A 14,006-nucleotide genomic window follows, 5' to 3' on the forward strand; every position below is an offset into this window, starting at 1 on the left:
ATTTAAAAAAAAAAAAAAAGCATTTTTTCGTGTATATAACGACTTGAATTACCATTTTGTGGGAGGGAGCCCTTTTCTTTCCATCTAACATCCTCAAAAAAATTCCAGCACTTGCAAAATCTTTGTTTTTTGGTGGCCAAGACTTAAACTGGCTTATTTTTTCCAATAATAAACTCTATCAGCAGGAATGTGAGGTTGTTTCCTTTGAGCCCGCTCCGAAGAATTTGCCAGGTTGACCAGAGGGGGATTCGGGGGTGATTTATGAATGGTTCTTTCTTGAGACACCTCGTCCAGACATGTGACTTTATATTCTGTTCGTCCTTTAACCAACAATGACATTAAATCAGACGCATGTTTACTCATGGCTTAAATCAGTCTGGTTTCAAGAGAAGAGCTGGAATTATTTTTTATATACGTTTTTAACAATTTTTGTGAGACCACTCCTATAAGTCGCGTGTATGGTATACTCGACTGCAAAGCACCTCTTTCTAATGCTATCCTCGATGCATCAGACTGCTGTGTACGCCAGCTGTTCCAGATGGTTTGGATCCACATGGATGCCTGTCCTTTAAAATTATCATGTCCGCATGGGTATAATGAAAGGATTGCCTGAGCTGTGCTCTGTTTCAGCCTCTGTGCCTCAATCACCAGCTTTCTCCTCAAGAAAGCTACTGTGACTGAAGAAAATCTGGGTTTCATTACATTACACTGCACGCAACATGTGACAAGATACAGAGGACGCTTGTTGGATTTGGATGCTTTCCCTTGCATGCCAGTAGGGGCCATCTGTGTCCCCAGAGAACCAGGACTAATGGCTGTGTACAATTTCCCAGTAAAAAAAAAAGTATGTCCCCCCAGAGCTTACCTAACATCTGGCTGACCCAGAGGTCACAGCTCAGCACCACTGGGACACTTGTGGGGGGCTTTGTTGTACTTTCCCATATTGTTTTAGAAAGTTTCATGCATTACTCATTATATTGGCAGTTGCTGACTTAAAAATGATTCCTAAGTTTCTGTGTTTTGAGGAGACGAGGTGTAAAGATGACGTTAGCAGTCTATGTATAGGGATACCAAAAACAAAAGGAAAAACCAACAAAAAAAAACACATTTGGTAAAATATTTTTGCTAATAAGAAAGTAAAAATGAAAAAAAAGCTTTCAATTGGCTCATACTAAACCTAGGACAACAACAATTTAAGCATAAACATACTGGTACGTGTAACCAGCTCAGCCTTGTTGCTGGCTGGTCCAGGACGATCTCTACTTTGTGTTTGCTTGTTTCAAATGACAGGACAGCCGACTTGTCTTTGATTCCATATTTATTTTCTGTACATGAAAAATGGTGATGGTCAGACACGCAAGGCTCCCGCCCACATTACACATGCAGCACGCTCGGGCCACCATATTGGATTTTTCAGTCTTCCTCTGCCAAAACCACTTCCATTAATATTAACTATTTTATGTTTCTAACACCCACCGGCTTTCACGGCCATATCACGGCTGGACAACGGAAAAAATGTCATCCCCGTGGTACAGACGCTGTCAGCAGTAGACTGGTAGTGCAACGGGCAAGATGTGACCGCAGAATCGACGCGCATACACGCGGTGCAAAATTTAGTAGCCGTTACACTTGGAAAGAATAGTTGAACTGCGCAAAAATTTAGACCGCGTGTGGTACCAGTGGTACAGCTGTGCAATGGGTGTGGAACAGCAGTTTCAGTGCGAGATTGGGCCGTAGAGCGACGCCAAAATTCTGTGTTTGTGCACGGCAGTACAGTCTGCGTTTGTACCACTGCTTACACACGATTACGCGGTGCTCTGGCAGTGGAATGGACTCCGGCGTCTGTATCACTGCTATTCCACAAACATGAATAAAGTTAGCACGTCTAAGCACGTGTGGCAGATTTTCCAAATTTTTTACCGATGACATGGCCGTCAAATCCTGTGGGGCCGGGCTTTTATATATGAGTGATTTTCATGGAGCAATACCATCATAAATGGATAATTTAAAAAGACAGAATTCACAGGAATTACAGAGATTGTAAAAACAAACTGGGCATTCAAGTCTCCTCCCACTGCAATAACAGCTGCAACAACTTGACAACTCATTAAACTTAAAAATAAGTGTTTTTCTTTAAAGCACTTTGTATTTACAGCAAATCCAACTTATTTAAACGCTAACTCCATCCATGATGGATGTCCAGGAGATCAGCGGTAGATTTCCCTGCAAAATCCTGCATGCGGTATTTGACAGTTCACAGTCAAGATACATCAGAGTGCTGTGCTAAGCTGGAGAGGGATGCGTGTAGGCTGGCTAGCTTTGGGGTTGGTTGGTCATTTTTTGACACTGTCCAATTTTTCCGGAAAAATCCACCTTAAAAATTGCTTACGCAATAGATCTGCACCTAAATTAAATTCCTCCACCTTCTTCTATCATTAACTGCAAAACAATGAGTGATTCAGACAAAAATTCAGAGGTAATACCTAGGGCCTAAAGTACAGAAAAAGTTAGCTTTTGACCAATGCGAGCTTCGACAATCCAATAAGAGGGAAATGTCATCTTCTGCCCTCATGAAGACTCTAGCTCAAATTCTGATTGGTTGAATCATCGTGAATATGTTTATATGGCTATAGTTTAATCAGTTTTTTATGGAACGCCTCTGCAAAACCGGAAGTTGAGGGCCCAAGCACTGACTGTATTAGTATAAGGCAGGCTTTCATGAACCTAGCAACAAGTGAGTTCTAAAATCTGATTGGTTAGAAACTTTCATGTGAAAAAACTTTCTGACAGCAGTGCAGCCATTGGGAAGGGCTGTGAGAGAAGCTGACAGAAGAATTGGAATAATCTAAAATATATTTTAGACAAATCTGTGTGTATATATATATATATTTAGATATTTAGATAAATTTTTTAGATCATTTTAGATAATTCACTGAAGGCTTTGCAGGCCTTAATGGTACGCCACTGCTCCAGAGCGACTTAGTCTGAAAAAGTAGGCATTTTTCTATTTATAAATTGTCTGCTAACATATCTTGAACCTTTTTTTATTATTATTCCTTGAAACATGTTTGGTTAATAATACTTGTAACATTACAAGTTGAAAAATTAAAGGGAAAAAAAACATTACAAAAATATCTTAATAAAAGCAGGCACCAGATTTAACTGCCAAAACATTTGTGCAATCTCTCCTGGCTCACTGCCGACAGTCTCACAGGGCAGCCAGTCTGTTACTAATCAAAACCAACTGGTTGAAGCCTTTACCCAGCTAGCGGGCGACAGGAGAATGGAGAAAAGAGAAGGATGGCCGAAGAAAAAGAAGAGCTTGCAGGAAAGGGTAAATGGTGCTCTTTGAATCAGTGAGCAGAGAGTGCACATTAGAGGAGGGTGGAGTGAATAAACGTGTAGAAGTGTGTTTGGTGAGTCTCAAGGAGGAGGGGGGGCTCCACGGATGTGATTCATGCTCCCTGTCAAAACTGAAGGGGAGGGAACCTGATGAGGACAGAACAGAAGAGATCAGGGAGGGTGGGGAGTCGGAAAAAAAAAAAAAAAAGGAAAGAAAAAGGCCGGCCTCTCTTACACCACCCCGACTATTTGGGACTCGGCGTCAGCAAAAACATAATGTGATCAAGATGGAAGTTGCAGCTTTGGCTGCTTCCTGGTTTTCTGCCTTCCTTTGGGGGTTTCAGTGGCTGTCCAACAACTCCAGGGTGAAGATGTGGACTGGAGACTTGAAAATCCCTCGCACTGGTCTAGATTAGGATCTTTTCACAGATGAAATATGTCAAATCGCTTGGAAAGACATGGATTCATATTTCTCGAGCTTGGATGAAATGCTTTCGGGGGATGAATGAACCGGCGGCTCAGGAGACGTCTCTGGATGACTGTAAGATGACTGTCAAATTAAGTAAGGAATGAACACAAACTTGAATACGTTTTTCCCTTCTAGGCCTGTAACTTTAAGAAATAACCACATGTTTTTTCACTCATTCATTTGTGACTTTACTAGAAGACAAGTTGAAGTCTGTGCCAGAGCAGAAAGACCAGTTCTTATCTATGGTTTCAGAAAATTGCATATTTTAATACTTCTAGTCCATAGGAAGTTGTCTATTCAAATTAAATGTGCAAATTCATATTGAATGTAATGATCTATTTGAAAATTGACAGTTTTTATTTGATTTACATATATATAAAATGGATGGCATGCAACAGTATACTAGGTAATATCGAGGATATCTAACCTATTTTCTCACTCTGACACCACACAGGTTTCGTTCTCTGGATTTATTGTCTGGCACAAATTTAAACCAGTGACTTTGAAATATTTACCAATCATGCATTTTTCTTATGTAATTCTAAATGTAAATTTTCCTTTGAATGTAAATTAGGTTTGTAATCATTTACTTCAAATATTTGTGGGTTTTTTTTTTTGCTTTTTTTTTTTTTAAGATAAATAAAAGTGTATCGGGACAGAGCTATGTAGGGGCAAAATTAATTGCTTCCTCACTTACCCTCCAATTTTTGAGTCAATATTAGTATCACTATAGACAAAGTTTAAGAAATCCTCAATATAAGCTTCTTTAGGCATTGCAAAAGTAATAATTGAAAAAAAAATAATAATAATTACACAAAAACATTCTAAAAGCTCTAGCTCTGCCACTGATACAGATTGAAATGAATAAGTATATTTTAATGGACACAGAGATTTAAAAATTATTAAATTTCAAATAACCTACAAATAGTTTGCTGTTTGAAAGACAGTAGAAGAACATATGTAGCTTTATTATTTTCATCGAGTCTTTTCCTGTTAAAGCAGGTGTGTGTGAAAATAATTTTAAAGCTTTGCCAGTGACTATTTATTTTTATTTTTTTGTGTTAGTATAACCTTTGAAGCAATTCCACAGAATTGTTGTTCCCAGGGAATGTAAGTGCAGGGGCAATGCATCATTCGTGAACTTTCACTCATCCCTTCCTGTTTACTCGATAAGCGAGACATTGTTTTCCATTGAGTTTTTTTAGCTTTTGTAAACTTGGTAGCACTTGATGTTTCTGATGCCAATTTCTTCTTTTTCTGTGTTCATCTGCAGCAGATGTGCTTCAGGGATTTATTGTGGGATAGAACTGGCTCTCCATCATGCCGGTAGCCATAAGGAAAAGAAGCTGGGAAGAGCAGGTAACTCATCCATCAGGACTGCAGTACAGCTACGACGACCTGGATCTGGTCTGCTGTCATGGAGTTGACAGTGATGGCCCTGGGATTGGATCTGGGGATTTGAAACAAGGTAGACGAGCGAGGTGTGCCTCAATGCCAGAGGGCTGCCACCAGCTGTACACAAATAACCATGCAGAGTCCCTCATGGGTGAAGCTTCCACTGACAAAGATGTTACTGAGTCAGAAGAGTTAACACTGACCAGAAAGAATGAAAAAGCTCCTCAGGGTTTGCACGAGTCAGTCAACGGCTCTCACAAACCGGACTCACAATCACAGCTTCTGGTAACCACAAACACTGGAACGTCTGAAGCCTTTTGCTGTAAATTTAACAGGACACTTACTAGTGCAAACAGCTCAGTTGATACCAAATGTCTGAGGGAGAACATTTTCTGTCCTGGAAGTGTTGCTTGTCCACAAAACAGCCAATGTCACATCTGCAACTGCGAATATGTCTTTAAAAGTCCACATATCTGTCATGAAGAGCAACAATGCATCTCTATCTCCTCAAACAATAGGCCTGCATTGTGTGGTTGTGCTTGTGAACTGCCTGGCGAACTTCCAGACTACCGGGAAACAAAAGAGAGCCATACAGAGGGTTACAGCGGACCTCCTGAAATCTCTCGGGCCACCCTAAACCCGTGCTCTGTGCCTGAACTCAGACCTCCCGCTAACTGCCCAGATGTGGTCGAGGGGAAGATTTCCACCTCTGACCGAGCTGGAGCTGGTGGACCGCTTGCTGTTGTGCTGCACAGTTTGGGTAACGAGACAGAGTGCGGTGATGCAATGTCAACAAACAAAACAATGGACTCGCTTGTGAATTTAGTTGTAAATGGGGAGTGTGCTGAAGAAGGAGTTGATGGCTGGAGCACAAATTCAGCTGACGAGCTGGACGGAATGAATGACTCAGCAATTCGACAAGCAAACACAGGACTTGATCATCACTCAAGAGAAGTTGAAGGGACTCTGGATCAATGCAGTGTCATTGGGTCGTTGGATCGTGACAAAGGTTGTAAGGTGCTTAACCAGACCCCGATGAAGCAACATGATGTGGAAGTGGCTACCGAGAGCTTCTCTGATGGAGAGGAAAGTGCAAAAGAAGGCAACAAGGAGGCAACGTTGGTTAGTCATGATCTGTCAGAATTGTCTCACGATGGAATGAACAGACAGTGTTGCTCTTTGACAGAAACTATGTCATCTGATCAACTGAGGTCTGAACATTTACCTGTAGACCTTGAAAACACTGGGCATAGTGCAAATGAGAAATCATCAATTGAAAATTGTAGTCCTCAGAAATTACCTAAAAACTTGAGAGTTGGTGAGGACTATACAGAAAACTGCAGTTCCAAACTGGATACAATACCAGAGATCGCCTTTGTGGATGAATTAAATGTTCTGAAGTCTGAAATAAATACAGACGCTCATTTTTTTACCCAAATTCCAACTCAGTTTTCCCATCTGGATGATGAGCATAAGGCTCCTGGAAACCCGGCACTATCCTCTAAAGAGGTCAGTGGGAGCATCCATGGCAACCAAGCCTGTTGCTTGAGTGAGTCACCTGCTGCAGAGGTGACAGATGGTCACAGCGAACACTGCAGACCAGAGGCCACAGTTTCCACAAGGAAGGAGGCGGATGAGACTCTGAGCGACGTCCAGCTGAAAAGCTCAGTTTGGGATGGAACGACGGAGACCGGGGATAACAAAGAGGACAACATGGTCAAAGTGCGCATGAGAAAGGTAGGAGTATTTGCAGACCGGATGCCATTTTTCACAGCCCACTTTTTGTACATCTTTTTATGTATGCGAACAGATTCTCATTGGGAAAAATGCTTGACAAATAGTTTGTCCCACACTCTGGCACGTGTCTTGGAAAACCATGACTTCACTCCTCACAGGCACTCAGATCTGTGAGAGGGGGACCTGTTAAATGTTTTACTCCTTCTTGAAGAAAAACAAGGTCCTATAAGGGTATGAAGTCTGCAAATGCAGAGGAGGCTGGAAGCTCAAGTAATCACCAGAGTAAAATGCTTGAACTGTTTTTGAAATCAGCTATTGTGTGCTGCGCAGTTCATTCTCAATTTACCACTTTGGTAAAGTCATTTTGAAATTACTGGACACGTTTTTCTCTATTTACGTCAAAATATGCACCACATACATCTCTAATAAGCATGTTGTTCCGGTAAAACTAAATTATGACATTTAATTTAATTTTTCATTTAAAAAAATTGTAAAGAATAGAAAGAAAATTTCAAGAAACGTTATCAATGACTTAATGTTTAGCTTTGTCCAACATGGTTATGACCACTTAAAACACTATTACAATATTGTACTATTATACAAAATGTGTGCCTTTTGAATTGGAATTGATTAGATATGTTGAGTGAAGAGTAATTAAAAACCCACTTTGATTATCTTTTGATCTATTGTTAAAACGTTCCCATTGGCCTTTTGATTTATGAATATCTCATTTTTAGAAAAAAAATAAAAAGCACATGTCTTTATTAGAACATACTTACTCCAGAGCAGCAGTAGTTCAATAGAAATTTGCCTCTGAATGATGGGTGGGATCTATTGACATATATCGAGATGGACAAAGTAAGGCTGTGATGTCACCCATTGAAAATGCCTCCGTTTCCAACATAATGATGTAAATTTAGTCGCCATTTTACCTTGGTGCGGAGTTCGCCATTTTGGGACCAGACGACATTAGTAACCAGTGATTTGTCCGAGTCGGTCTGAGTTATCATTTCTATGTCAAATCAGGAATGCGTTTGTTAAAAAAAGCCACACCCCTTTCAGTAAAAGCAGGCTCGGGGAGAATCATTGCTTCTAACGTTCAAGGTGGGGGCCAGCGGGCGCCCCATACTCCTATTGAGGCATCTTAATTGTCAGTTTATAACTTGAATAACTTGTGACAATGAAAATATATCATGAAAAAAATAGATTTATCAAGAACATATTAAAAAGAGACACCAGAGAAGAATGGATATTCTGACAAACAGAATGACTGAGGAATAGCTGTTCATTTTTTTATAGAAGTCTATGGGATTTTGGCTTTCTTGTACCAGTACTGTACTTTCTATTTTAAAGGCGAGGAGGGAGGGGATAATCTGTCCAGTGCTCTCTATATACTGTCTATGGTAGGACCATTGGCCTCCAAAGACCTGCTCACTGTATTTTTTTTCTTTTTCATGCGACAATCTTTAATCTGTCTTCTTCTGATTCACAATATGAATAAAGAAATGTACATAAATATAATATTTAGTTCAATATTTTTATATCTTCCATCATCAGAAAAATGCCACAAGAACATGATAAAAACACCAAAAACCAGATTTTCATCAGTGATTTTTCAAAACATCACAAAGCTACCTTAGGAATAAAATGAAGTATTTATAGTTCTGATTCATATGATCATTTTGATAGTATTATAAAAAAAAACACATACTTGAAACAACTAAAATGTACTTTTTTGCTTTTAATTCTATATTCTATCATCCCAAAGAAAGCAATGGCAATGAAGTTGGTCTGATATTTCATTGTGCATTGCACTCTCTAATAGGCATGTCCTCAGCAGGCCATGTTGATGGTGCAGACTCAGTTTGTGAAATGAAGCCATCTGGTTTGTATAATGGCTTGAGATTAAACAGATATTGGACCTTGTTACTGTGTTTATTTGTTTTAGCAACAACGTCTTATCCTAACCCCCAGGCTAAACTGGACGAACAGTTGTTTATCTGGCTGCAGATACCTTACTTACATCCCTCTGAGGATCGTTTTTAGCCATTTCCGCCCTTACTTAATGATTAATAATGTCTCAGCATGATTCTTTTTTAATAAATGTACCACTCGTTTAGGTCATGCACAAGTCTGAGCTTTTTTTTCCCCAATATTCTGCAGTGGTTGGAAGACTGTTCCCTATCTGATCAGTGAAAAAACAGAGAAAACACAATATACATGCCAGAGCAATGTGTGGCTTGGGGGGTTAAAAGGAGCAATCTTGAGTTTGAGTTATGTGGGAACTGTTTTCTCCTTCCAAAAAGGGAATTTCAAAGGAACAAAGTAGAAACCTCAAAAATGGGAAAGACAGGGAAGGCGTAACACCCAAACCCCAACATGCCCTAAAAATACTGCACTCTAAAACTGTGTTGAACCCATTTTTTTTTTATTCTGCTGTTGTTCCTGCCATCCTGAGACCGATGCTTTTGTTCATTCAGTGAAGCTGGGTAAAGATGTCATTGTCTTTCCACGGCACAATGTTTCATTGTGATTGTGTGAGGGGACAGAATGCAGCGGTGCGCAAAGCCCCTGACTTGGAATGTCGCTGAATGCATCGATGTGAAGACCTTTTCCTCCTCATCTATGTGCTCTTTCAGAAGGCCCAACAGAAGCAGATTCTGGCAGACTAATGGCCAGCTAAATGGAAAACACACACATGCACTAGTCATGAGATGTTATTGGAGACATAGTTCGTGGCAAAGTGCAGAAGTAAGCCTGTAATTGATGATTTTTGCTGCTTTAGATAGTTTTGCTCTACTCCCATTGACACTACTATGAAAGCAATCCTTTATACACGCAAAGAGTCAAGAATTTTTTGAGACACGTTTGATAAATATTTGAAATACGTTATTTATACTTCGCAATCCGATATAATTTTGGCTCGAAAGTGTTTCCTTTAGCTGTGTTTTGGCCTGGCAAAGCTTTTCCATGAGTAGGAGCCCCTCATTCACAAGTTTTAGACGCTTGTGTAAATGCACTTCTCATCTGTTCTTTATCAAAAAGTAGCCTGTGATTTTGGTGAATAAAGAACATTTCTTTTTTTAGTAAAAGCTTGGTCGGGGAACCCCACCCACTAAGATAACAGATAGGCGGATGAAAATGAAGACCCATGGCTTTGAACTCTGGAGGAAGTATCTTTACAGGCTTTTTTAAAAGATTCTTAGCAAAAGCAGGAATAAAACAGAGCTGCAGTTGGTTCAGTTGTCTTGTAGCTGTCAAACCACTTGAGGTCAGTATGACCTCTTCAGTGCAGTTTTGATCAGTGAGGAATACAGATGCATTTTCATTTCAAGTCATAATAATATGGTGTCCCATAAGAGTCGACAGCAGAATTTAGTTCTACTGCCAACAGAGGATAATAATGGAAATGAAGTTTACTCAAAAACAATGGGGGGGCCATTAAACCTGCAAGTAATGTGGAGTGTTCTTTGGAATTCTTTTAGGATATTTTAACAATCGCTGGTTCTTTGTCATTTTGTACTCAGCGGGAGCATGCTCGTTTGGACTCAATGGTGCTTCTGCTGATGAAGCTGGACCAGCTGGACCAAGAAATTGAAAATGCACTCATTGCAACCTCTTCCGTGAACAGGACCCCCAATATCCATCGACGGCAACGCCTGGTACGCGCACGGTTTTGTTTTTTCATCTATAGATCAATGGCACTTTAAGTGTTGAAGGTTGCAGACACCTGATATAGAGTGAATATGAAAAAACGAAAATTTGACGAAACAAAGGTTGGTTCTAACATGCTTTTTTAACAATATGTGTGCAGGAGGCGGATGCAGCAGCTTCACAAGCTCTCCCACATCCACATGTTCCTCTCTCCTCAGAATCTGCAGCATCCTATGATGGGAAACCTGAAAATGGGGTAAGTCAGGAGGTCATTGTCATCAGTGTATACAACTAAACCCTAAGAAGATTTTGGAAAATGTCAAATTAATTGTAACTTTTTGTAATTGTCATGTGGTTATTAGGTAACAAAAACAATTATGTAAAAGCACAACAACAAGGTGTAGTAATTATTATTTTTTCTGCATTAAGTATGAGTGCTAGTGTCAGTAAAAGTAATTGGAAATATGTTTTTACACAAAATGTATTTACCAGTATTATTTTTACAAAATAATAATAAACTGTTACAAAATGTCTAGAGCTTTGAATAAAACAGAAAACTTAACCTTTAAGAAAGAAATGTAAAACACAGAGTGGCAAAAAATTGGTTTTTATCTATTCATGAGAAAATTATTGGTTAATCAAAAAGCAGCAATTTCCATATAATCAGGTACAACAGAGGCAACGTATGCTGCCCAAATGCCATTTCCACACATCAATGTTCTCTACACAGCTTCTGTTTCATTGTGTTTGACTTTTTTTTTTAAATATAATTGTACACTTACAAGCAGTTGAAAACAGAATTGATCCTACTTGTGTTCAGGCAAAATAAGTGGCCATTTTAAAATTGGTAGAAGTCAAGAATTTTCTCAAAATCCTATACAATACAATCAGGCAGCTGCTTATAGCTATTCCTCCATGTTCGTGTTTAATTTAGGACTTTAAAAATGTTGCTTTTGTTCATTGGTGTAGTCATTTTGTCTTAACTACATGTTTTAAGTAAACATTTTCCACCATATTCGACAGATAGTAGGCTACTATAGATGGCTTTTAAGTAAAATGATTCTCTTCATTTGCATAAAGTAATTGAAAGTCTTTGAAAAACTCAATATTTTTTGAAAACTTGGTTTATAAAACATTATTCTATTAATTGTTTTAAATATTTTTTGCTTTTATTGGGAACTTTAAAATGATATGCCACGTTACCGCTCCTCAAGTTTATGTCCTCATTAACAAGTATGTCAGGTACAAAAAAATATAGCAATGTTTAGATTGGATAAGGTCACAATGGGTTAAGGAAAAATGGCAATAAACCCTGACTGCATGTGCAAACACATATAGACGGCAGCAAACCTCCCAATTGCAGGAATGTCCTTCTGCTCTTGGAGCTTAGCCAAGCAGACGTTAAAACTCTATAATTAGCTGGTTCCAAAGACCCCCCCACTCCTCAACCTAACAAAGGGGTCAGAAGGAGAGTCTGGGAGGTTAAAAGCCAGGGCAGGGGGAGCAAAGGGGGACACACTTCAAGTGGGACATGCCTTTTAATCCTTTGCTTGCTCATTTTAGGACTTAGTGAGCTCTGAATCGAAACAGATTTTTGTTTTATATATAAAGAAAAAAAGCCTGTTAGGTAATCTTGTTTCATGTTGACATTACTGTGTCTTGCATGTCATAACTTTTCACACAGGGGAGGAATGACATGCATATTTTGCACAAGCACAAATGAACATGCTCCATGATTAGTGGGCTTGGGCTGTTGCCAGCTACTCCACGGCATTCGTTTCTGATGTAACCCATGGCGACTGACTGAGCTTGGGTAAACAGTCCTTTCACTGTGCCTAATAGGAGGCCTTTTACAGTGGCGGCCCCATGGGGTGATAGATTGAAGCCAAATAGATGACGACTTCATGAAAGGGATTTGCTGACGTTAATTGCTCCTGGTTGATTTAAAAATAAAATCCTTCACACATAAATGTTATGACACCTTAATCTTTTTATTTTGTAATGTCCAAACTTGCAATACTAATACAACAAAGTGTTTCATTTTTTTTTTTTTACTTCTCCAATTTCAGTAAGACAGTATGCAACAATTAACAATATTTTGAATAGGCAGCAGTTGTGTTTTCACCATGTTGGGACTCTTGAAGATCATACGGCAAGTAACACGTGCAATAATGCTTTAAAAAGAAGTAGAATTTAATTTCTATATTTAGCAAAAAACAACACCCACTTCATCTTGAATGGCACAAAAATTAACAAATGCAAAAAAACTGGTATTTGGAGTCCAAACATTGTAACTCTGTAATAAAATAAATTAAAAATGAGGGGAAAATGATTTTATCTTTCTGGGAATCTGAATCTAGGAGAGGATACTTTCCATCGCAGTTTTTGTTCTCAATGAAAGAGCATGGAATGTGAATGGAAACAGTTAACAACACTGACAGGTTTGTAGACTTCCTGAGAATCCTGCAGTTCCCATTCACACACAGGTGCAACCAGCCTATTTAAACAGTGACCAGAACAGTACAAAAAAACTGTTTACAATATTGCCTCAGATGTTTTCACTTTAGAAAAATTCAGTGGTTTAGTACCCAGAATTTTTTTTAAATATCTGCATATGCATTTGGAATGAGACAAGATTGTAGATCGTATCGTATCGTATCGTATCTGTGGATTGATTAATAAACTTGATCAGCATCACCATCAAATTCAGATTTTTTTTTTTTCTCTTCTTTTGTAACTGTAATATTGTTTTGAAAAACCATAAGCATAAACCAAAAACTGATCTCAATGGGACATGATTTCACAAGTTTTTCTTTTGAGTTTATATTTAAATTGGTCTCTGATCATCTTTTTATCTATTGTAGAAGTGTTTCCAGGGAACTCTTAGACATGATGATGTTGTTTTTAGCAGAAATTTAAAAAAACTTGCATTGTTTTGTTGGACGTAGTTTATGGAATAGTTCAATAGAAATTTACATCCATGTTGCTGAGAGCTCTCTGTTTTCCCGCTTGCGTCCACACCGCAAAAATGGACCCCTCTGGAAATTAGTCAAAAATATTTTAAAATTTTAGAAGTTTCTTCAAATAAGTAAAAAAAAATCTGCCAAATGAAAAATGGTCATACTGAGCATTCCTATTTTAAGAAAAAAATCTGGTTACTAAGACATGTTATCAGTTTTTGTCAGTTTTTCCTGAAACGAGGGTCTTTATACTTTCTTAATATTTAGTTTTTGCAGTGAAGCTCCTCACATCCCCAACCTAACATCACTGGTGCAACAAAAATGGCGAGCAATATTTTACTTATCATCTTACAGTTTTGAGCCAGATGCTAGCTTAAACAAGGAAAACGAAGACTTACCTGGATCTATTCATCTTTCATCATGTTTTGTGTTCTGATGCAACTCAGAAA

General features: G+C 38.7%; 1 protein-coding gene across 2 annotated transcripts in view; it reads left to right on the forward strand.

Moving 5' to 3' along the window:
• Positions 1-2,978: 2,978 nt before the first annotated feature.
• The window catches only part of dlc1 (DLC1 Rho GTPase activating protein), a 79,173-nt gene continuing 68,145 nt past the window's right edge, over positions 2,979-14,006 (forward strand). Inside the window, exons 1-4 of one of the 2 annotated variants that reach the window (XM_024290311.2) lie at positions 2,979-3,904; positions 5,085-6,943; positions 10,471-10,605; positions 10,758-10,853. In XM_024290311.2, coding sequence (XP_024146079.1) covers positions 5,132-6,943; positions 10,471-10,605; positions 10,758-10,853 — 2,043 coding nt within the window. In that variant the 5' untranslated portion in view covers positions 2,979-3,904; positions 5,085-5,131. The remainder of the gene's footprint in view (positions 3,905-5,084; positions 6,944-10,470; positions 10,606-10,757; positions 10,854-14,006) is intronic. The other variant, XM_036212761.1, reaches the window with a different exon arrangement.

This window comes from Oryzias melastigma, linkage group LG1 (assembly GCF_002922805.2).
Source record: "Oryzias melastigma strain HK-1 linkage group LG1, ASM292280v2, whole genome shotgun sequence".
Lineage (NCBI taxonomy): Eukaryota > Metazoa > Chordata > Actinopteri > Beloniformes > Adrianichthyidae > Oryzias > Oryzias melastigma.